This window comes from Podarcis gaigeae (assembly GCF_964106915.1).
Source record: "Podarcis gaigeae genome assembly, chromosome: 3".
Taxonomy (NCBI): Eukaryota; Metazoa; Chordata; class Lepidosauria; order Squamata; family Lacertidae; genus Podarcis; species Podarcis gaigeae.
In genome coordinates, this window is record NC_139680.1 from 79156539 (window position 1) to 79180421 (window position 23883).

Below are 23883 nucleotides of genomic sequence, written 5' to 3' on the forward strand. Positions count from 1 at the left end.
TGAGCATTTTACCAGGACAAGGGGTGACAGCTCAACCAAATCAAGAACAAAAAACACCCCACCATGTGATTTGAAATGTTGCCACATATTCCTGAGCCAGTGTGGTGTAGTGGTTAGGGTGTTGGGTTGGGACCTAAGAGAGCAGAGTTCAAATTCCCACTCAGCCATGAAGCTTGCTAGGTGACCTTGAGCCAGTCACAATCTCTCAGCATGCCCTCCCTCACAGGGTTGTTGTGAGGATAAAATGAGGAGGGAGGAAAACCATGTATGCTACCTTGAGCTCCTTGGAGAAAAGGCAGGATATAAATGTAATAATAAATACAGTGGTACCTCGGGTTACATATACTTCAGGTTACAGACTCTGCTAACTCAGAAATAGTGCCTTGGGTTAAGAACTTTGCTTCAGAACGAGAACAGAAATCGCGCAGTGGCGGCGCGGCAACAGCAGGAGGCCCCATTAGCTAAAGTGGTGCTTCAGGTTAAGAACAGTTTCAGGTTAAGAACAGACCTCCAGAACAAACTAGTACTTAACCCGAGGTACCACTGTAAATAGGGATGCGGTTGGCGCTGTGGGTTAAACCACAGAGCCTAGGCCTTGCTGATCAGAAGGTCGGCGGTTCGAAGCTCCCGTTGCTTGGTTCCATCTCCTGCCAACCTAGCAGTTCAAAAGCACGTCAAAGTGCAAGCAGATAAATAGGTACCGCTCTGGCAGGAAGGTAAACGGCATTTCCGTGCGCTGCTCTGGTTTGCCAGAAGCGGCTTAGTCATGCTGGCCACATGACCCGGACGCTGTACGCCGGCTCCCTCGGCCAATAAAGCGAGATGAGCGCCGCAACCCCAGAGTCGGTCACGACTGGACCTAATGGTCAGGGGACCCTTTACCTACCACTGTAAATACAAATAAACAACAGTATAGGGTTAGTTCAAATGGAAGGCGGTCCTCTTCACAAAGGCCAGGAAACTCCAAAAGCAAGCCTGACCAGCACAATGTAACAGCTGTGTCTTCATAAAGCTGGTCAATTTTCATCACTACAAAAATGCAACATATTCAGGTCGAATGAAATAGATATGTGTCCAGAACTCCCAGTACAGGATTTGTTTTTGTCTTAATTCATGTTCATAATCATGACTAATGCACTGCTACTAGATTCTGATTTATGCTGTAAGCCGTTTAAAGTTCTGTCGCATCAATTTGGCAGCAAGCTATGTTATGTATAGGTGAAAGCAACTGTGAAAAATGGGCCTACAATGTTTTATCCTTGAAATCTAACCTTTAGGTTTTATCATTGTTGAGTGCCCCTAATGTACTGTGTAAGCTTCAGCATGTAATTTAACGGGTGAATGGGATTTGCCCATCACTGAAATTGGTGAAATTCCACCAATGCGTTTGAGACTGCATCACTGCTAGTCATCTGTGAATCGCTCTTTTACAGCTTTGCCCTAAAATTTGTTGTGCCAGCAAAAATGTGCTTAGAAGAACAAGGCAAACCAACTGTTGTGTCAGCACATCACTGGCCATAATATTGTGATGCTGTTGGCAGATGTTCAAGTATAATTGTTGGTGGATAGACACACACACACACACAAATAGTTAGCATTGGCATCTAAATGTGAGCTGGTGCTTCACCATCCATCAAATGAAAACTTTTAATTCCATCTATTTTGGGCCCTCTCAATGAAACATGGCACTGAGGGAATCCTTTGACAGGTACAGTATGTGGGTGAGGCAAGCAAAAGAAGAGTACATCTGTCCTCACTTGGTTAAAATCCTGAGAGCCAGTGTGGTGTAGTGGTTAAGAGCGGTAGTCTCGTAATCTGGGGAACCGGGTTCGATTCCCTGCTCCTCCACATGCAGCTGCTGGGTGACCTTGGGCTAGTCACACTTCTCTGAAGTCTCTCAGCCCCACTCACCTCACAGAGTGTTTGTTGTGGGGGAGGAAGGGAAAGGAGAATGTTAGCCACTTTGAGACTCCTTTGGGTAGTGATAAAGCGGGATATCAAATCCAAACTCTTCTTCTTCTTCTGAAAGGCTTGCTAGCAGTAGATGGGATACAAAGGGCCGAAGAAAGCACTGCAAGGAGGGGACTGAAGCCTTTTCCTGACTCTACATTTTGGTATTCGCCCAAGCCAGAAATGAGCTATGGCTCGCAAGCTTGCTTTGGAGAGCAAGTAGTTTTGATGGAATTGCAAAACAGCACTTGTGCTATTTGAATTAGAGTGAACTAAGGTGGAAAGTGTGCGTGTACATAGCTCATTCATGCAGTAGCAAACCATGGTTTAGTTTATGCCTGAACTAAACCAGAGTTGGTAAATGGTGGAGGTGGTCTTTTCGAAGCTATGAAATCTCAATTAAATTGTTTTCATACGTAGCCTGCAGTTGGCACTTTCAGCCCCAGGCTACACATGAAAACAAAAAATAAGCTTCTCTACACACTGGTTTTTAAATTTTGCTGATTTTGCCTGTATTTTGCTGATTTTGCCTGTATATTATCGATACAGTGGTACCTCAGGTTAAGTACTTAATTTGTTCCAGAGGTCTGTACTTAACCTGAAACTGTTCTTAACCATTAGCTAAAGCACCACTTTAGCTAATGGGGCTTCCTGCTGCTGCCGCACTGCTGGAGCACGATTTCTGTTCTCATCCTGAAGCAAAGTTCTTAACCTAAAGCACTATTTCTGGGTTAGCGGAGTCTGTAACCTGAAGCGTATGTAACCTGAGGTACCACTGTAGTTTTTTTCTTTATTTTTGTGTGCATGAAACCATTGACAATTATTCTCATTTAGTCCTAACCCTTTAAGCCAGTGGTGAGGAGCTCATGGCCCTCCAGATGGGCTCCATCTCCCATCAGCCCAAGCCTGCACGGCCAATGATGATGGGGATTTTCCTACCCTTACAATATACTATTCACTATGTCATACTGATCCCAGCTCTAGCTGGTCCTAACATGAAGGTTTCTGAATAAATTGCAGCTGTGCGTGACTCTGGATTCTTCCCAGCACTTCCCAACTGATTGTATCTACTGCATCACAATAGCACTTGCATCACAATGCTGCACAGACCTTGAGTTCATGGCCTCAGGCAAGGATGCAATTTTCTTTCATCATCCTGCAGAGGTGGGTGGTTTACACCAGTGTTTTCGTTTGGATTGTTCAAGTGACCCACAGTTTAAAATTCATTTCCAAAACTATAGGGCAGAGAGGTAAGAGAGTCTATCCATACACAACCTTGTAGAATGAGGAAACATCACTTGTGTCCTGCAACTAGACATATTATTAAATTGTATGAACTTTAGTGCTTAAGAAAAATAAAGCGATGCCAGGCTCCCAAGTCAGTCTGGAAACAGCACTTTCTGATCTAGAGATGCTGATGTGCCAGGATTCTGCACTTCCTCAGTGGTCATATAAATGTGCTCAGCTTATTCAAGGGCATTTTTTTCCTTTTCATGTATCTCATGATTAAGCCCTGGCTTGGAAAACAAGGTGTCAGGGCTGAGCCCCAGTACAAATTTAATACAGATTGCCTTCATGAAAAACTTAATCCCCTCCCACAAACTAAGTTGGAGAAGCTACGTCTGTATTTGTTCTTTCCAGCGGTTGCACATTAGAAGCGAATGCTGCATCAGCAAGGACTGTTATTCTGGGACAAATGGTTTTGTATCGCAGAGCCAACCTGAATTAGTTGGTTTGTGACATCCTCTTAAATTGCTTCTCTCCACACTGCAAACTCTGCCAAGAAGTGCAGCAGTGGCGCAATTTCCTTCATCTTTCATAAGTGAAACGACACAACGTTCCTGTTCTTCCGTCACAAGAGACTTGTCCGAGTGGAACAAAATTCTGCCCTGTACTCCCCCCCCCCCCCGCCGTGAACCTTTAAAATCAGTGTTGGGAGAAGTGCAGCTGCACTAGAACTCTGCGCTAGATACAACTTGATGTGATCAACTGCCCCCTCCCTGTATTTTATTCAAGTTGGCACCTGTGCTTGCACGTAAGCCAAGGTCTGTTTCTGCTCTGGAAAGGTAGGGATGGTCACATGAGGGTGGTTGTGGGGCTGCTCTGGCTATACATGATTTTGGACCCCCGGAATGCAGCCTCAATATCGCCCGAGATATTTTGTCCCAGGCATTTTTTTTATTGCAAGAGCTTGAAATTGGAACCTTCTTTTCAAGCCAAAACTTTTTAAAATTATAGCAACAAGATACAATGATCTCAAGGTATCATTGAAGACTATGGGCACTGGTGGTCATTACTGATATCCCAAATCAGCACTGGAAAAGGAAGCAAAAGGAAATGCAGACCATTACAAATGGATTGTTTGGTGAGCGGAGCATTCATCCAAGGTTCTGCTGATGCACACTGCAAAACCCAGAGATCTATCAAATGCTGCTTTTGAATTCAAGCAAGCTGACTACTATGTGCAATATTTTGCCTGTGCCCTTACAAAATAGCTCACTCCAATGACCATGAGTCATAATTGAGTCTGGCAGATAAGTGTGGTAAAAATAACTTCATTATGGAACTAATCCAAAAAAAAAAAAAAAAAAAAAAACCCAAAGAAGCAGAAGACTCTGGCTGTGATAGTGAACAGAACTTTATTTAGATCAAAAGGTTAATTGGGGGGCTTATAAGAAAAGATGGCAAGCCCATGGCACAGTTCTGTGACCGCATATAATCCATTCCACCTCTATAGCAATATATAATGGGTTGAATATCTAGCGAGAGAAATGTGATTTCTGTGAAACCTGCCCTAATTTTTTAAAAATTTAAGGCAGTGCTGTCCTTACATGAGCAGAACAGACTACTGCTTCCACCTCCCAGAGGATTGGGAGACCTTCAGAGAAGGGTGCTTTCTTGGGGGGGGGGGTTCGCAGAGGGTTGAAAGGGGAGGTGAACACTGGGTTGCATTAATATAGACATAAACAAACATTTCCTTGTGGCTTACAAGAACCTATTGAAAACAATGTAATAATTCAAAACCAACAATAAGACAGCAAAAATCCCACTCATTACACTCACAAACACACACACACACACACAGAGAGAGAGAGAGAGAGAGAGAGAGAGAGAGAGAGAGAGAGGTGGTGGTGGCACAAATTATTTCTCATAAGTTTGCAGACAATGCTCCTAAGAGTTATATATACTCCTAAATGATGGAATGCACTAGTTTTAAAAAAGGAGTATGTTGACCAAGCAAGTGGACATCATTTCAAGATTTTATGAAGTGCACCAAGAGCTTTTGGGTAAAACCTGCAAAGGTTCCAACCCATCATTTGTGTATAAATACCCACATATGACTTTTATGATCTCTTAATTTGTATAGCATGATATTTACTTGTACACAATTGTTATCGGTGCATATAAGTGTCACACTGAAAATGACACTTGACTAGAGAGCATGTAAATCAACAAGTTCTTCTAGAATTAACAGGAAAGGGGTAAAAGCTAAATCAGAAAATGTTGATGTGTGTCATGAAGGGGAAATGAAAGCTCTCATGGCATCGCTGACAATTATGAAGGCAACTGTTGAGCATAACTGGCTGTCAGGAACATGAAAATGTTGGTAAATATAACAGCAGATCTGAACAGCTCACACTGTGTGTGTGTTTGATTGGAGTTGTCACTTTTAAACACCATCCTGCTACATGTTCCAAGGATGACTGAAATAACAAAACTTGAAAATATTTTGTAGACTATGGGTTGGATTCAGACCTGCTGTTCCACAAATGGAAGGGCTCCTTCTGTTCGTGGAAGTATGTTGGATCCAGTGGAGGTTTCTGCTCCATGGGTGGGAAGAGGAGAAGCCCATTTCTGCCAATACCGCACTACACCGCTGCCCCATTGTCACTTCCCATTCTGTCTTAGGGCCTCCAACCTTCAAATTCTGGTTTTTGGGAGGCCTGGGGAGGGAGAACCAACAAAATAATTTCCTCCCTCTTCCATGAATCCAGTTTGGGATGTTCCACTCTGACCAATGACTACACTCCACACAACAGTTAAGGTGCATATTAAGAACCAAAATGTCACATTATTTAGTTTTCAACTGGGACTGTGTTTGTGAAAGACGCAACAGCAATATTGTGTCATCTGTTATTTAGAGCTAACATAGGAAGAGCTTTTATTTACTTAGGACAGAGACCTAGAATTTTCTACAGCTTGGCCTCTGATTCATCCAAGACACAGAGGTTTAAACATTTGCCTGTCTGGAGTCTGCCGTGGTGTGGCCAAAACATAATTTGCTGGTGCAGTTGACAGACAGCATAATCTATAATATTTTCCAAATGCTAGTGAGTCAACATTTGTTCAAGCCAGCCATGACTCATTCTTCCAAGTGAAAGCTTGTTACTGATACGTTAAGATATAAAGTAAAAGGTTCTAGTAATTCATCCAATTCCAAGGTCTATAAACTCCAGATCTTTTTAGAAACATATAAGGCAGCTGGTCATATCTTAAAATAATGGCTGGGATCAAAAAAATCTGGCCTTGAGACAGATCAGAGGGTTTCCCCCTCTTGTACTAAGATACAGCACCTAGCATAGAATAACAATGGCATGTTTCAAATGTTCCTACAGGAAGAAAGTGGTCAGGGCTTGGATACTGGCAGAAATGTCAAAACCAGTCAAGTGCGTACCAATGAAACAGACGGCAATTTGAAACTTGGGCAAAATGTAGTCTCTTTCTGCTTGTTTTTTATAAAGAATAGGTACAACTTAGAGATGAATATTTATCAAAAATTATCTTCAGTTTTTCTTCACACGTGGGTACAAAACATGTGAAGGGGCTTCTGAGAAAATACCAGACTAGCTTCATCCTCTAAATAAGGAATAGTCAATGTGTTGCCTAGCAGATGTTGTTGGACTACAGCTCCCATCATTCCAGTTCATTGGTCATGTGAGCTGGGGATGATGGGAGTTGTAGACTGATAACATATTGAAGTCACGTGCTGGCTATCCTTGCCCCACAGGTATGCAACAGCTGATATGTCATTGGCACCAGACTGAAGGGACCCTATGGATTTATGGGTACAGGCTCCCCTCACATGTCAATCATGTGTCACTCAGAGGGCATGGACAAAATATGTGTTACTGTCTAGGGGGCAGAGCTAGTTGCAGGAGTGTTATTCAAAGCCCCTTCATGAGGTCAGTGTCCCGTTCCCCCCCCCCCCCAATGCTAAGCAATTGAAATGGGGAAAGCTATTCTGTACTTTTAAAAACTGGTGGTGAAGTGGTGAAATGTGATGTCAATTGATCATATATTGCATTTATGCTTATTTATGCATTTATTTCTAGGTTTATGAAATAAGAACACCATCTAACCTACCTCCACAAAAGAGCTTTCTGTAAAAGTACCATTTTAGAAGGTGAGTTTCTGGAAAAGATGTTGATTTTCACTCAGAATATTAATTTATCTAACCGAAATAGTTCTTCCAACAGATTTCCAAGTATACTTGTAACTGTGACTTTACATTTTGAATAAATACTGAATTAGTAACAAGAGACCTTAACGTTCTCTACTCTTTTTTCCAGGGGTTGTAATGGCAGGTACAGCAATAAGACTGCGACAATTTGTAGATACATCACCACAGATGCCTCCAGGGTAAAGTATCAAAAACAAAGCCCAGTTCCTTCAGAAACAGGTTCAGGATTTCACAAAACATTGCGCTAACCAAGCAAGTTCAAGCCTGTCTGACAAATCCTTATTATAAAGGCTCAAGAACAGTATTTGAGAACATCTAAACTTTAAATTTTGCATTTCATGTACTTTGATAATCTCTACTATCACCTGGCAATCTGGAGAAAGTTTTAATAAAAAAAACCCAGGCCTAATTAATTAATGTAAAAAAAATGAAAGCTCCAGAAGACAACAAATGCAAATTGAGTGACATATTTAAACAGTTCACTAATAATTATTTGTACAGATTTATAGAGTTTCAGGCAGCAAATCTCAGCACAGAATTTGAATACTGAATCCGAATAATGAATTTCCCTTGCTTTTTCTAGGTATATTCTACATCAGGGAAAGGATGTTGTTGGTTACTATCCAGGGCAAACGGCGAGGGTTCATTATGAATATCCTCCTGAAAGTGAGAGAAGGTATGAAATGTATTTTGAACAGCTGCTCACCCCTTAGGAGGTGTTCTAATTAATTAAGGTATGAGAAGTTGGCAGCAATTGCACACCGAGACAGTTCTGCATATGGCCCTTTACTGCCTTAACATTAGAAATTTATTGTGACAGGTAGGACACACAAAAGCTTTTTCCCGGGCCTGTCTTGCACTCTTCCCATTTATCAAATGCTGAAAAGGTCAACACTGATAGAGCCTTTGTTACTCCCACCATTCGGCTCTCAGGTGACTGGAACGCCTTATTGAAATACTCAAGAACCCCATTATTACCTGGTGATGTCATGCATGTGCACACCATAGAATGGTGATGTGGATGGAAATACCTTGCCAGCACAACCACTAGATCAACATGATGCAAGCAACAGTCCAACATTTAGAGGACACCATGTTGGCTGCCTGATTATTATTATTATTTATTGACCCTTGACAATCTTTTCAGTAGTGGTTTTCCCCCTTGCTGAAAGCCCTCCCTAGTGAAGTGCACCTGCTTCCGTCATCATAAACTTTCAGGAAGAATTCGAAAACAGTCTCTCTTTATCCAGGCATTAGGTGGCTGAAGAATACCGTTCCTGGCAATTGCTGGATGGAATAATGTTTCCAACTATGGCTGCTTTTAGAATGTTTTCTAACCCGTACTAGAATGTTTTGTTTCTAAATTGTGTATCTGTTTGTGGCCCTGGGCTCCTTTGGGAGGGAGGTTAGGTTATAAATTCAATAACATAATAATAATGCCTTTGCCTTTCACACAAAGAGAAAGTGTGTTTGAAGTAAGTACTCAGAAGTCCTAAGCCGTTAATTTGGCATAAACAGCGTCACTTCACACATCTGAATGTAACTTCCTCAATAGTGCTCACAGAAAACTTGGAATTAGTTAGCATCACCTGAATGCAGATTTGACGCTTCTGGTGTTGAGGAACAGACACTGACCCACAAAAGAAATTTAATGCACACACATACAAACTACCAGAGTGCTAAAGAAGGGGAGGTGAAAGTTTGGGGATGTTTAAAATGGATTGTAAAGCTTGGTCTATTTGACTCATCTAGCCATTTTGTCACCCTATCTTAAAAAGAAAAATGAATCCCCAAAGAGAGGAAATGTGGACTAGTGGTTAAAGCATAGGGTTTCCCCCTCCCAACCAGATCAATCCTGTTTTGAATGTGCATTAGCCCTACATTACTCTCCATTAGTTACTGTTAATAGTATAAATGCGGGCCTTTTGTACTCTCATGTAATTCTTGATACATAAGTAAAGGTTTCTCATGAGGATAGTTAATTAAAAAAAACAACCCTCCAGCTAGTATTGAAAGCTATTTATTATATGTTACAGTAAGCTTCCACAACAGAATAAAATCAATGCAGTTTACTCTGCTGCAAGTGCAAAGTGCCTAGCCTCATTTGCACTACCTCAAGAACCTGATATTCAGTTGGTACAAACAATAGCTTATTATGAGTCTGGCTGTAAGCTGTCATGCTGCTAATGCCGATTAGACGATAGCTGGATTATAACTGAATGGTCCATTTCAATAGGATATTAGAATAAGTATTTAGATATTTGGCTACTCTTACAGGCAGCTCATGTTTTACCAAGCCGGGTGTCAACACAAGATTACTAAATTGTTTTATCTTTTTCATAAAGCCTTTATAGAAAAATGCAGACAGTCCCAGTAAAACGTGAAACTGTACTTCAGCATGACTATGACTATATAGTTCTGAAGCAATATATCCACTACCAGAGGACCAAGAAGAAAGTCAGTGACTGGTGTACAACAACAACATACAGAGAAGCATTCACATTACCATTTTACAAGTCAGGTGGGTAAATTCTTAGCCAGATAACATACACAACCCATGTTTAGGTTAGGAAAGCTCTTCCATCTTATAAAAAAATAACTTTATGTATTGATTTGCACATTCACTTTCATATCCTTTTTTTTGCAATAAAAAGGCCAACAGAAGCTTTTGCCCTTACACAGAAGCAAAGCACAGTAGTATCTTCCTTTTTAAGAAATAAATGTGGAAGGTATCCATTAGGCTGGTTTTAAAAAAAATCCTTCACTGTTAAACATATTTATATAAATGTTGATGTGCATTACATGCCTTCATTACAGCTTGGAAGGGAGCTAATCGTACTGTTCCCCACCTAGAGCAAATGCAAGAATATAGCGAGGTTAGCCCAACAGTTTTCATGAAAATCAACAATTGCATTAAACATTAACAAGCATTTAACCAGCGATTTGCAGGGCTTGATTTCTTAAAATGAGGGGGGAAACAAAAGTTTTGATATTTTAAAAATACATACGCAATTGAAAGTAGTGCAAAAAAGAAGACAAACTTCAATCCTGCAAGCTCTGTGTATCAGGTAAAGCTACTAGCTCATGGATTAGCAGTCTACTATGAGATAATCCCAACGCTGGTATTTTGGCAGAAAGCCCTTATGCCCAACAATTGCCTACAGATTCTTCGCCCTTTGCAGGATAAATATCTCTGAAGTATGCGATGCTTGTCATCCTCTGAGAATATACAGGTCTGAATTCAAAGAACTGTAATGCTTCTGTGAACCCATGGGAGTTTTGGACTTGCTTCTCACAAGAAGCAGGGCCTTAAACTACAGGGTAAATCTCTTCCAACAAAGGACCAAGTACAATATGGCACCAGGGCTGAGGGTGGGTGCCACACAAAGGGGGAAAAGTCAAACCAAAGTTCTTTTTTAGAGGTCCGCATGAGCTCTGCAGAGGTGTTCCAAGAAATCATGTGGCTTTATAGTTGAACTGTTGGGCAACTAAATTCATTTTCTGCAACACTGCTTGATACAACTGTTACTGTTTCAATGTCTCTAGGTTAAGATGAACAATGGTTTATTAGTCCATGCTTTGTAGTTCTTCTGCCATTGGGCTGAGATTAAATAATGATTTATCAGTTCAGAATAACCAATCAAGTGGATGTGGAGGAGGAAGAGCTAACACACAGTTCGGATGGGTCAAAAGCTAGAATGAGAAATAAAAATGCAACAGCCATAGCAGGGCACCTTGGTTTTTTGTTTTTTTTAAATGTGATCTGCAGAGCCTTCAGAAAAAGGCACATTGCTGAGGAATAGTTACATGAAGCGTCTGGTATATGCTTTTTTATGTGACTGGGGTGTGTGGGATGGAAGTGTTAGAAGTTGCCAGTCAATTATCAACAGGTTTTGAATTCATTAATTCCTTCTGAATTCAAGCAGCAAGGCCAATAATGATTTTATGTTTAAATTATAGACATTGCTGAGGATTATCATCCAAAAACTGATGCTGAATTGCAGTCTGTTTGGAAAAGTTTTTCTGCAAAGAAGAAAGACAAAACTAAACCGTCATTTATGGGAGTTGGATAAATCCTTTCAGCCAAGCTGTGTGGGGTTTTTTAAAACACACACACACATCGAAAAACAAGATGGAATAACCTTTCAAGACTGCCGCTCACAAAAGTACTAAAGACGACTTCTTATACTATATGGATAGTGTTGCAATTTTAAATATGTTCTGAACTGCTTTGAACACTTCTGAAACTTGATTTTAGAGATGGAAAAGCTTGACGGTAATAGGTATCAAAAGGGGGGGGGGGAATCATATCTTTTTTGGGGGGGGCAGCCTTTCAGAGCTGCAACTGCAAAGCACAGGCAGAAGTTAATCAATGTTACAAAAGACTTCTTCTCTTCTCTCTCCCCCACCCCTGGCAATGACCATGACTTCTTTGTCCCAGAAAGGCAGGAGTAAAAAACAATGGGAGGTGTACTTAAATCACTTCTGTCCCCTATGCATATTTCCAGGGAAGTTACAAGGACTATATTCACTTCTGAGTGCCCTCGCCCCTGCCCCACAATAGTGCACAATGCAGGGCAAAATAAAACATACTAGGACTTAAATGGGGAAAGGAATAGGATCCCATCCCCTCTTCCACCCCATTAGAGCAATACTGCTCTTCTTTCACCTTGCTCTTGAGATGTGGAAGCAACCAGGGTGGCCAAGCTAGAGAGACCAGAAGCTTGAATGAGATTACTGTTTTGTAAAACTCTGCAAACTGCTTCCTCTTTACCCATACTAGAATGTTTAACACTGGAAAGACGTGAGATGCAGGGTATCATATATAGACTTATCCCAATTTTTGCAGTATAGGAACACCCACAGGTCCCTGGAAGAAGCTGTAAGGAAAAGGTGAGGGATTGATACGTTGTTTTAGGGCTGCTGCCTCCCTTCGTCCATGTGTAACTCGGGATAACCTTTAATGAATGATGGAGTGTTGTCTACGAAAGCTCATACTATAATATATGTCTTGTCATTTAAGGTGTATAAGACTTTGCTGCTGCAAAAACACCAAATAGTACCTACTACCCCCTGGGAATTTTAAAAGTTCGCAGACATGACAGTTATTTGTGATTTCAAAGGGATTCTATCAGAGCATGCTGAATATTTTTCCTGTGTGCAGAAGCATGTGTGTTGCTAAGGGGTGTGTGGAAAGAATCACTTTATTTGTTAGTTGACACAGAACTATGCACCAGTGCATATGTACGGTAGTTAGAAAAACATCCCTAGCAAACTGGAAATAGCAAATTGAGCTGATTTATTATGTGTTATCCCTGCTACCAGAACAAGTAATTGTGAATAAAAAGTTAAAAGGCAGAGACAAAAGAAAGCAGACAAGAGAGGGGGGGAATGTGTATTCTATGGGCTGGATCCTAAATTAGTTTTCTGTAATAGGAGGCCTCCCATTGGTGGAAGGAGACTGTTTTTGCAGATTCCTTCCTTCCCCTCTTCTAGAGCGCCCCCTCCCAAACACTCCAGAGCAGACTTTCAAAGGAGCTGCAGAGGAAGGCAAAAATCAGTGAAATTCACTTCTCATCCCTCACTTTTGCCAGAAGAATCAATGCCCTGTAAATTTTGAAAATTCAGAACATATCACTGCTAATTGAGTAAGAAGGCCAGTTTTAAAGATAGAGCCCAAAATTTGAGAGAAATATTTGGATAGGGAGAATTTTAAAAGTATCCATAACCAAAGCCTTCTCCAGAATCTAAACACAATAATGCTATTTCTGGCTTCAATGACGGGTTCTTCTAAAAAGTTTCCGTACTCCAAAAATAATCTTGGCATTAACAAAAAATAGCTGTCTGCAAGAAAACAAAACAGAAAACAGCAGCATACTGTTCTGATAAAAGGAAGTCAATCCACACATCAAAAAGAGAGAAAGACTAATGTTGTTTTATTCTGGTGGAAAAGCATCCTGATAGATGTGGTTGCAGCCAAAAAGATTAAAGGGAAAGTGAACACTTACTATCTCTGGAGAAGCAATTTGAAAAAGAGGGTTGGGGGTCCAAGGAGCTGAAGTGAGGAGGGAAAACAAGAAGACCTGTTGTGTGAATGGACTGCTACTTACGCAGCTCTGGATCCATCCCACTCTCTTTTCTTAACAGAAAATGCTTATTTTGGATTACCTACCCCTGGATTTCTGAATAAAGGTCTTCTTAACCAATTGCACACACCTGCAAAGTGGTGTATAGCACAATGTACCTCACAAGCAACAGTGGATGTGAAAGACCATGCTTATGTACAAACATACTCAGCAAGTGCATCAAAAATGTTCAGTTTTTTAAAAGCTATTATGGCACCATGGTTTGTTTACCTGCTATATGGAAGCCCAAGCTTCCAATCATATTTGTCCTGATTATGATTCAGCGTACACATTCAAACTCATTCAACAGTTAATGAGATTCTCCTTAGGCTATTTGACTTTTACTGTCCCACAAGCTTAGTGAAGCTACACTAAAGCCTGTAATCCATTTCCTTTCCCTTTAATGATCTGGTTGCATTGTATTTTTGTTGTCTGTATGATTTCAAAATAAAATTCCTTTAAAGGCGGGGGGGCGGGCGTTGTAATTAGTGCTAGTATGTCAGCACCAACTAGCAACTGTTATCTCATACAAAATGCCAGTTAATAAAAACGTAAATGCAGCTCACATATTTAGTAGAGTTATACACCAGAGCTGGCTGAATTCTGAATTGGATTGTTAAAAGCTTAAACGCAGAAGTATCATAACAGCTAAAAATGTATTAATGAACTCCTTTCAGTAGTGAGTATAATAGACCTACAATATGTTTTCTGTATCTTACTTTATAATTTAAGTTGTTGCACTGTTTACATATTAAACATCCCTTCCAAGCTATCATTTCATAATAGTTTTAATAAAAACCTGTAACAAAAAAGAGTTTTTTTCATCATTATAAAATCATCCCTCTCTTTAATCACACACTACTACAGCAGCCATACAGGTAACAACAGCTTTAGGAGTACAAATGAGGATGTAAAACTCTGTGCAAAACTGCATTAATTATTTTAAGCATCTAAAATTTCAGGAAGTAACACCACCAAAAGCAGAGACAATAAAGACATATGGTCATGAAAGTAATGTACAACCTTTGATTTAGAAAGGTAGTGTTGGGAGAAACATCTGAAGGAGAAAAAAATCTGGTGGCACCTTGACAAATGGTGGCAATAGTGACAAATGCCCTGGAATTTGTGAAGTGATACTGATAGTTGCCAAAGTCTTTTACAGCAGTAACAATTATTTGTCCAGACCATCTTTAGCTCTTAAATACAATGTCCAACTTCCAAAAATCATTGCTGCTTAGATTAAGAATAATAGATATAAGAATTGACAGTCTCTTTGTGGAGTGTGCTTTCTTTTCTTCCATTTATCTAGTATCTTTAGAATAGCTGAATCATCGACTCCCTGGATTTTCCTACTCCAATCCACTTAACTGCAGAAAGAAAAATATATTTTGCATGACACTTTGCAGGAACAGATGACTTAGGATACTAGTGCAAATCTTACACCTGTCTACTCAAAAGAGTCTTACTCCCAAGGTAAGTGCATACAGAACTGTATTCTATGGATACTTTCAAAGACTTACCAAAATAATTGTTTTTCAATAGTCATGCAGCTACTTAAAGCTAACTGTGTGATATCCTGCTCTTTAATGTTATTTACCTGATGTCAGTAGTTCTGTTCCCCTAAGGCAAAAGCTTTTCAAGCAATTTTGAAAAGCATTACAGAATTGGTTACTGATTTCACTCAAATCAGTAATTGGCATTTCCCCCCCAAGATATAATGCACAAAATCTCGGTATATTTCACTAAAACATTCCCTTTTTAATATTATTTCTATTTTTTCAGTTTTAACAATGACATCTAACCAGAATCAGGATACAAAATATCAGAACTATCACAAGTAAAAACTTAGCAAAGCTAGGAGCGTAATCTAACACATACAACTAGAAAATACTACTTAGAGAACAGCAATTACAGAATTTTATTCTCTAGTTACTCAAGGTGATTCGAAAGGCTCTTCCAAATCTATTTAAATTAACGTCTCAAGTTAAAACAATTTCATTTTCAGGACTCAAGACCATGAAGTGATCTGGAAACAAGCGAACAGGTTTACAATGAAAGAGAAATGTTATCCACTATGTTAGTCACTAGCTCAAAAGCCAAGCCTTCAGATTCCTTGATTTATCTCTTTCACTGAGTGTGACTCTCAGGAATGACTAGTTCTAGAAATACCTACCTACACAAATTATGAATTACTGTGAAGTAGTATACAGACCCTCAGAGCAATTTTACCAATCATGATGTTTCACGTTTCAAGTCTACAAACCGGCAGTTACATAGTGATGAGTAATACTCTCAATGACAAAGCATTTCCTTAGAAGTACTTCTGCTTCTAATAGATCCCTGAAAACATTTTTTAAAAACTGCTTTGCTTACCAGGAATTCCTAGTTCCATTTCTATAAATCGAACATAGTTTTGTGCATTTACAGGCAGTTCATCAAAAGTCCTTGCATTTGATATGTCTGTGTTCCATCCTGGGAGGGTCTCATACTGAACCTCTACTTTATTTAAGACTTCTTGGTTTGCTTTATTTAAAAAAGAAGAAGAAGCAGTGTAACAGATAATTTTACTGTTGACAATAATATCAGACTTGTTTAATCATTCAGATAAGCAAATTTTACAACCTCAAGTCACCCAAAGGAATAAAAGATGAAGAAACAAAAGAATGACTGTGCAAAACAGCTCAGTAATCAACTTAACAGCCATCCCAAAATCCTTTACATAGATGAAATATAGGGAAAGGAAGTTAACTACTGTGATGGAAATGACAGATTCCCTATAAAGCAGGGATGACGAACCTTTTGGGTCCAGAGGCCAGATCTTAATCTCCACCACCACGCATGAAAGGTTGGTGAACCTGTCAAAGTTGGTCCATGGGGAGGGAAACTCCCATGAAGTTCAGCAGGGCTGAACTCCTCACGAAAATTTTTAATCCTGCTTTATCCAGGTATCAGCTGTACAAGTAGGCAACGCAGCTGTATCTCTGTCTTAACACCCGATACCACATATGATGTCAGGTGTAGGTCCGGTGGGTTTGATTTTTTTTTAAAAAAAATAGCCTCAGGAGCCAAATAAAGAGGTTTGGCAGTCAAAATTTAAGCTTGGAGGTCAGATGTTCCCCACTCTGCTATGGAGGAATTAAGGGCAACTAACTATAGAGTGCTCTTCCCAAAGAGCCTCCCTTAGTACTTATATTAACATATTTTAGGAACTAGGCAAAGTATTCTTCTGGACATTTAATTGCTAATACCTCAGGTGCTCTTGTTAGAGCATTTTTTCCATTAGTTAATTTTATGGTTATCATGCTCATTTTGTTTGGGGTCAGTGGAGTTTTGGGGATTCATCTAACAAGCTCCATCAGTGGAAGCCTTGTACCATGATTTCAGCTTGTCCAACATGGTTTCTCCTCCGCACTCCCCAAAATTGGCTCGGGGTGTGTGTGTCAGAAGATCCCACAGAAGAGGGGAGTGGGGAGAAAGAGGATTGTTCCATTTGGCAATCTGCCATACTTGCACAGACAGAACGACTGAAAGAGTGCAATGTTGAATTCCACGCTGACTATTCTGAGCAGTAATGTATGATCAGTTGGTACAGCATGAGACACTTAATCTCAGTTTCATGGGTTCCAGCCACACATTGGGCAAAGGACCCCTGCACTGCAGGGGTTTGGACTAGATAACCCTCAACGTCCATTCCAACTCTACAATTTTATGATTCTGTTATTTTAAGTATTATTTACTGTGTAAATAATATTTCATGTAATTTTGTATGAATCAAATTTTACATACTGCAATTTGCCTTGTGGCTTTTATATCAGCTGATGAATAAATTACAACAGAAGCAACAATAAAAAACAACAGTAGTGAACCTACACTATAGTGAGGGGATACATCTAGCATTAAATATACCACTGGAAAAGTTATAGTATGGACACACACATGATCATACGCACTCACCTGGAAAATGAGGTATGATTTTATCATTTATTCTGTAAGCAACACCAACTTTAATTTCTGGAAATACATCCAAAATATCCAATTTGGTAAGAGCCAATCTGTTTTAAAATAAAATATTGATGTGTTAGTTAGGTATGGACAAATATAAACTATAATCTTAGGAAGTAAATTTGTTTATTTTTAAAGAAAGATATAAATCACTAGGGCTGACATGGTTGCTTAGTCTTCGAAGCCACGCTTACCCATGTATATTTGACAGCCTACCTTTACATCTTGCTTTAAAATTATAGACTAAAAAAAAGTAACCTGGGAAAACCCTGGAATTCCAGAATAAAAGCCAAAGAGAGAGAGAGAGAGATTATAACAGATACCGTATTTTCCGCTCTATAGGACGCACTTTTTTCCCTTCAAAAATGAAGGGGGAATGTGTGTGCGTCCTATGGAGCGAAGACGCCATAGCCCCGCGACCCTCTCCTGGCTGGAGAGGTGACGCGCGGCTATGGCAGGAGCCTCTTTAGCCGCGCGCGGGGCTAAAGAAGCCCCCCGCGACTCTCTCCCGGCTGGAGAGGTGACACGCGGCTATCGCAGGAGCCTCTTTAGCCGCACGCCGCCACCTCCAGCTGGGAGAGCGCGCGTGGGGCTAAAGAAGCCCCGCTTACCCTCTCCCGGCTGGAGAGGTGACACACAGCTATGGCAGGAGCCCCTTTAGCCGCGCGCCACCTCTCCAGCTGGGAGAGTGCTTGCGGGGCCAAGGAAGCCATAGAAACTTTCCGCTGCTCCCCGACCTGCTCTTTGGGGCTGGTGGTGGGCTTCCCCCTGCCAGTCCCAAAGAGCAGGTCGAAAGGAACCTGAAACCTGGAGAGCGAGAGAGGTCGGTGTGCACCGACCCCTCTCACTCTCCAGGCTTCCAAGGTAGCTGCCTGAAGGCGACTAAACGCACCTTAAACGGCATCTTGTTTTAGAGGGGGAAAACAAGAAGGGGGAAATTCTCCCCCTCTCTGCGCAGCGCCTCCTGCCGCTTCGCTAAAGGGGCACTGGGCAGAGAGGGGGAGAATTTATTTTTCTTGTTCTCCCCCCTCTAAAACAAGGTGCGTCCTATTGTCCGGTGCGTCCTATGGTGCGAAAAGTATGGTAACTTTCTTCCAGAAGGGGTATCATAGTTATTAGCATGGCAGCTGGCAAGTCTTACATCAGTACTGTGACTTTAGAAACCATTTTGTCTTCCACAGTGAGTCTTCAAAACATTGTTCTTTACTTGAAGGGTGTTTCATTCCCATTACTTTGTATTGTTTCTACAAAGTATTATACTCTATTACAGTGCACTTGCTACCACTACAAACTACTCACGCGGTAAATCCATTGATCATGTGAGCGTATCTAAGCAACACAAGATCCAGCCAGCCACATCTTCTTTTCCGACCTGTGGTCACACCAACCTCTTTCCCACGTGTCTGCAGTAATTCTCCAATTTTCTAAGAAACAGAATATTGTCATGTTATACACTGGAGTAATATTGTTCATTTCTATGTAAACACAATTTACTGACAACAGAAAACAAATTATACTTTACATTTCCAACCCCACATAGTGCACAAAACTTTTAACAAGGATGAAGATACAAGTACAGGAGCCACCTTTAATGCCAGGTATCAATGTGAAAATACCATTGAGCAGGCCATTTTCTCAACACTCCATGTTGATTCCATTGTATAATGCCTACCTGCTACCTCACAGGAGTGTTGTAGCTCAGTTATTGTTTGTGAAGCTCTGAAATCCTTGGCAATCTTAAATTGCTAGTCCTGTTAATTCAGCTTGGAATCAAAAAGGCAAACTGGTTCACGTGCATCGTCACTAGTAATAAAGATTCTGCAACTGGAACTTAGTTAACAATTCTGCTGCTGATTCATGAGCAAGAACAGAATTCAGCTTGCTCTCCGACAGAAATATAGGCTCTGCAGGACTGAGGAATAAGCAGTAGTTAAAAACTTTTTAAAAGCACATATAAACACCCAGGCAGCAGATCTGTGGACTGAGAAACTTACATTTCAGACAGAAAGCAGCAGCACTTTAAAGTATGTGGTATACAGAATCTGATGCCTGGGAGAGTACAGCCATGCATACCTTAAATCACTGGTCTTCAACTGATGGGTCAGGAGTCACTACAGGGTCACAACCTGTTCTGAGGTGGGTCATAACAAAAGCACTACCACCATACAAATATATGGGGTTTTTTTTTAAAAAGGATATGGGTTCCCAAATGCATATTGGATTAAAGGTGGGTCCCAGGTGTGAAAGGGTTGGAAGACCACTGTGTTAAATAATATTTCTGAGAACTGTACATTCATTTACTTTGTTCCAATAACTCACATTAATGTTAATTGCTATACTTACATTGTCTTGTTCTGTGGGAAAGGCACCAATTCCAACTCTAGTTGTGTAGGCTTTCACAACTCCATATACTTCACCAACGTTCTGTGGTGGCATACCCAAGCCAGTGCAAACACCTCCCACGGTACAATTTGATGAGGTCACGAAAGGATAAGTTCCTGTTTCAGAAGGGCAAGGAAAAGAAGATAGGAATGAACTAAGAGTAGCACAATTATATAAAATATTATCATTGCATCTTTCTACTGAAAGGTAACTGAATAGCAAGTAACACTGGTTGTTATTTAAAATGACAACACACCCTTAAAAATAGTGGTATAGTTTCAATGCCAAGATGTACAATGAACATTCAATGTACAAGAACGACTATAATGCAACCAGTCTTAAACAGCTGTATTCTGCACAGTCCTTCAAATATACATGTGACAAGTGACAAGTACCTCACACATGGAGACTATGATAAAAAAAGACTTTATACATACCAAAATCAATGTCCAGTAGTGCTGCATTTGCACCCTCTACTAAAATTTTCTTTGGTGGGCCGTGTAAAGCTTCATACATAAAGTATACACCATCTCGCACCATTGGTTTGAGCCTTTCAGTGTAACCCTAAGACAAACATGTCCTAGAGATTAGAATGTAGTAAACTACAATCTTCAAAACACACTGTAGACACTTTACCAAAGAGGCAGGCAAATAATTATTCTGTCTTATAATACAATAAAAGTGCCATTTGCTATTTGTTAGCCATGTCAACTATAAGCTATTTTTTGTGTGAAGGAGAATGTGCATAAGAACAAAGCATATAGATGTCATTCATTAGTTCTTTCTCAAGTTAAAATTATTAAGAGTCCTGCTGGATCAGACCAAGAGTCTAACAACTAATCCACTATCTTGTTTCTAACACTTGCCAAATATTTGCAGAAAGCTCACAAAGAGAGCAGGAAGAAAAAGTCTTCCCCTCTTTGTCCCCCATGCAGGCACTATTTAGGGATACACTATTTGTGAATTTTGAGCGTCCATTTAGCTACCACAGCTAATAGCATTGGTAGACCTATGCTCCACAAAATTTGTCTACCACTGTCACTGCCACATCTTGCGACAGCAGAATCCTCAACTGAGCTATGCACTGCGTGAAGAACTACCTTTTCATGAACGAGAGTCAGTAGAGCAAGGTGGATGCTCCTGAGGAAGACACCCGATAAAGGCAGAAGTTGCATGACCCTGGATAGTTCCAAGCAACGCTGTTACAAATCCACTTCAGTCAGTGTACCTCTCATGCAGTAAGAGCAAGAGTAGAAATGAATGTGCTAGTCAGTTCACTGTGTTGGCCACTACTATTACCCTCCTCCGCCTGGAGTGCAGACATCTGCAGTGGGGCACCTGCGGAACCTAGTAGGCCCCTTGTGAAATTGAGAGCTCTGCATCAGCAGAATTCTAAATCTCACAGGTATAAGTATGGCAGCCTCCCTACTGCAATGACTGGAAAATAGCAAGGGCAGGCATCATGGGTCAACAAAGGTAACAGGTAGCACACCTGTCTCGTTTTTTCTCATGTGATTCTACCTGTGTCAGGGAAACTAACAATTGAATATGACTAAAGTATGCCTTTTATCCATTTCCCTTGGGCCAGACTATCCCTCCTAAGTTCTGCCTACTTTTTGAAGAGCAGAAAGCTTTACAGGTCTAGTCCTCTGGCATGAAGTTTAGCACTCCATTACATCTCAATCAGCTTCTGCCTTATGAATTGTCTGTATTGCTGAACAGGCATAGGTTACTGTGATGTTCAGGGTTGGGGTCATGTCAAGGTTCACTGGGTGACCCTGAGTTCCAATACTATAAGAGAGAGAAAATGTGTTTTGATCCATATATTTTCCCAATACCAAGAATGACTGTATGCAAAAAAGGCTTTAACCAATGATTTTCTGATGTAGGGCACAAACCTTTACCAAGCTATACACTAGCTCTCAGGAGCATTGTCACAACAATGTAGAATATGAGCTTCTAAAAGATAAAAAGACCACAGGATTCCTTTTCTACATGAAATCTAAGATTCAGCAAACAGGTTTAATTCAGTAAATAACTGACCACTGTGATAAAGCTACTGGGCCATTTGTTTCTGACTTATGATAACCCTAATGCAGGCAATTTGCTAGTTAAAGCGACAAGTTAACTGACTGCTGCTTGTGTGCCAGAAGCAGTGTTTCTTTATCATTTTATCAGAAGAAACATACAAAGATAAATCCATCTGTATATATATATCAATTATGTCAAATAATTCATAACTCCTCTATAGTTTACCTTCAGTCTTTTCAATTCTCCTTCAATGTCTATCTCTAAGGTAGGGTAAACAGACTTGTACTGGTTGGCCAACACTTTGAATCTAAAAAGTAAAATAAGTACAAATAAATTATGCTTGCAACTTTTTTTTTTAAAGCCTTGATAAAAATTTTAACTTAACACATGTGAAAACAAAAACAGACTCACAAATGAGAGATCCAGTAAGGGATTTTTTAGAATATGAAAATCAGAATATACAAGCCCTAGTAATAAACTTATTTGAAATATTTACATTACTCTAGAGAAGTGGTTACCTTTCTGAAAATTCATTGAAGTCAGAAACTAGATCACACATTCTGAGCCCACTTCGAGCTGCTTTAGAAGAATACACTGGACCAATTCCCTTTTTTGTAGTTCCCAAGCTTTAAAACACAAAAATAAAAAACATACACATACTACACAATCTGTGACTATCAATTCAACTAGGTTGTTGTTAAGTTTCTAAAAATAAAATTACTCTGGAAGTATGTTGTACATACTTGGTAGTTTAAAATTATAATTCACTGAGGTCAAACATTTCCCCCAGTGGGCACCCAGGAGAAGAGGGAAGATTAAGAAGAAACAGAATCCTGGCAGGTGGTGCAAAACATCCTCCGAAGTGTTACTTGTAATGCTAATATACAAAATACTTAAAAAGGTACAGTCTAAACATTATTTACTATTTACCTTAAAGGAATGAACATATCACATTGTTTATATGTATTTCGTATGCATTTCTTCTGTGCAAATCTCAATGAATTTTCTTAACAGAGACTGTAGTGGTGTGAATATTAGCATGCTAAGAATGAAGAGCTTACTTAAAAGTAAAGCAACATACAGGGTATATCTCAAACGTGGTGGAACACAGCTGAGAACTGAGACTAAACAAAAACAGCACTATTATTCAATGTGGTCAGAACAGTTTATGCTTTTAGACCCCGGTTATATGTAGCAAGGAGCTCATTATTTCCTGTTATATGACCTGCACTATACTTTTCTTCTCAGCATGGCTACTTCACATGATAAGCCATTTGCCTATCTCCACCCAAAGGCTATGAAACTGCTCTGTGCCATAGAAAGCCCATAGAATTGAGGAAACCTATTCCTGGTCAAATTATGAATCAAGGATCTTGGATGCCTAACTGTAAAGTCTGTCTTAGAACTGTGTTGCCTGAACCAAGGCTAATTGGTCCTTCTGTCATAGCAAGAGGTCTTAAGACAACTCCAACAATTGGTTTAACAAACTACAAGTTGTCCCACAGATGTTCAAACCAACCATGGAATGTTTCCCAAATTTTTGTTTTGTTTTCCAGCTGCTTTTGCCTCAAGCCTTTAGTAGTCTGGTGAAAATCTAGGATGGGATGAGCAAATACACCATTGTTAAGAAGGGTTCTGGGTTCATATGTAACAGCAAGCCATAATTTAAATCAAGGTTCATAAGCCATCAATAAACCATGATTATAGATCGTGATTTGATGGCAGTGAACAAACCATAGCTAAGCTATTGGGGAGGTTCACACAACACTAAGTTAAGGTTTAATCAACAATGGTTAGGTATTGTTTGCAAAACAGGCCAATGGCATCAATCAAGGACAGGTTGAGATTTGCAATGTTAAGAGTAAACAAATCACAGATGAAAAGGGGAGTGGAGAAGAATGTAAACACAGCCTGTTATGAGTCTCATACAAT

General features: G+C 40.1%; 2 protein-coding genes across 5 annotated transcripts in view; one reads left to right on the forward strand and one right to left on the reverse strand.

Annotated features, from left to right (window-relative positions):
* Positions 1-1575: 1575 nt before the first annotated feature.
* On the forward strand, positions 1576-11604 carry SPMIP3 (sperm microtubule inner protein 3). 3 transcript variants are annotated; one of them, XM_083732858.1, is made up of 6 exons: positions 1576-1708; positions 7284-7354; positions 7521-7590; positions 7995-8087; positions 9757-9932; positions 11372-11604. In XM_083732858.1, the coding sequence occupies exons 3-6, from the start codon at positions 7529-7531 to the stop codon at positions 11482-11484; spliced, it is 444 nt and encodes a 147-aa protein (XP_083588984.1). In that variant the 5' UTR covers positions 1576-1708; positions 7284-7354; positions 7521-7528; the 3' UTR covers positions 11485-11604. The 3 variants fall into 3 exon arrangements, with proteins under 3 accessions (XP_083588984.1, XP_083588985.1, XP_083588983.1); XM_083732859.1 differs by lacking the exon at positions 1576-1708 and adding an exon at positions 2977-3114; XM_083732857.1 differs by lacking the exon at positions 1576-1708 and adding an exon at positions 3059-3200.
* A 2702-nt stretch (positions 11605-14306) lies between these two features.
* ADSS2 (adenylosuccinate synthase 2) overlaps positions 14307-23883 on the reverse strand; it is a 31215-nt gene continuing 21638 nt past the window's right edge. The window contains exons 6-13 of one of the 2 annotated variants that reach the window (XM_083732618.1): positions 22470-22577; positions 22177-22258; positions 20358-20484; positions 19882-20036; positions 18838-18962; positions 17491-17588; positions 15910-16059; positions 14307-14903 (exon numbers count right to left, since the gene is read on the reverse strand). In XM_083732618.1, coding sequence (XP_083588744.1) covers positions 14851-14903; positions 15910-16059; positions 17491-17588; positions 18838-18962; positions 19882-20036; positions 20358-20484; positions 22177-22258; positions 22470-22577 — 898 coding nt within the window. In that variant the 3' untranslated portion in view covers positions 14307-14850. The remainder of the gene's footprint in view (positions 14904-15909; positions 16060-17490; positions 17589-18837; positions 18963-19881; positions 20037-20357; positions 20485-22176; positions 22259-22469; positions 22578-23883) is intronic. The other variant, XM_083732619.1, reaches the window with a different exon arrangement.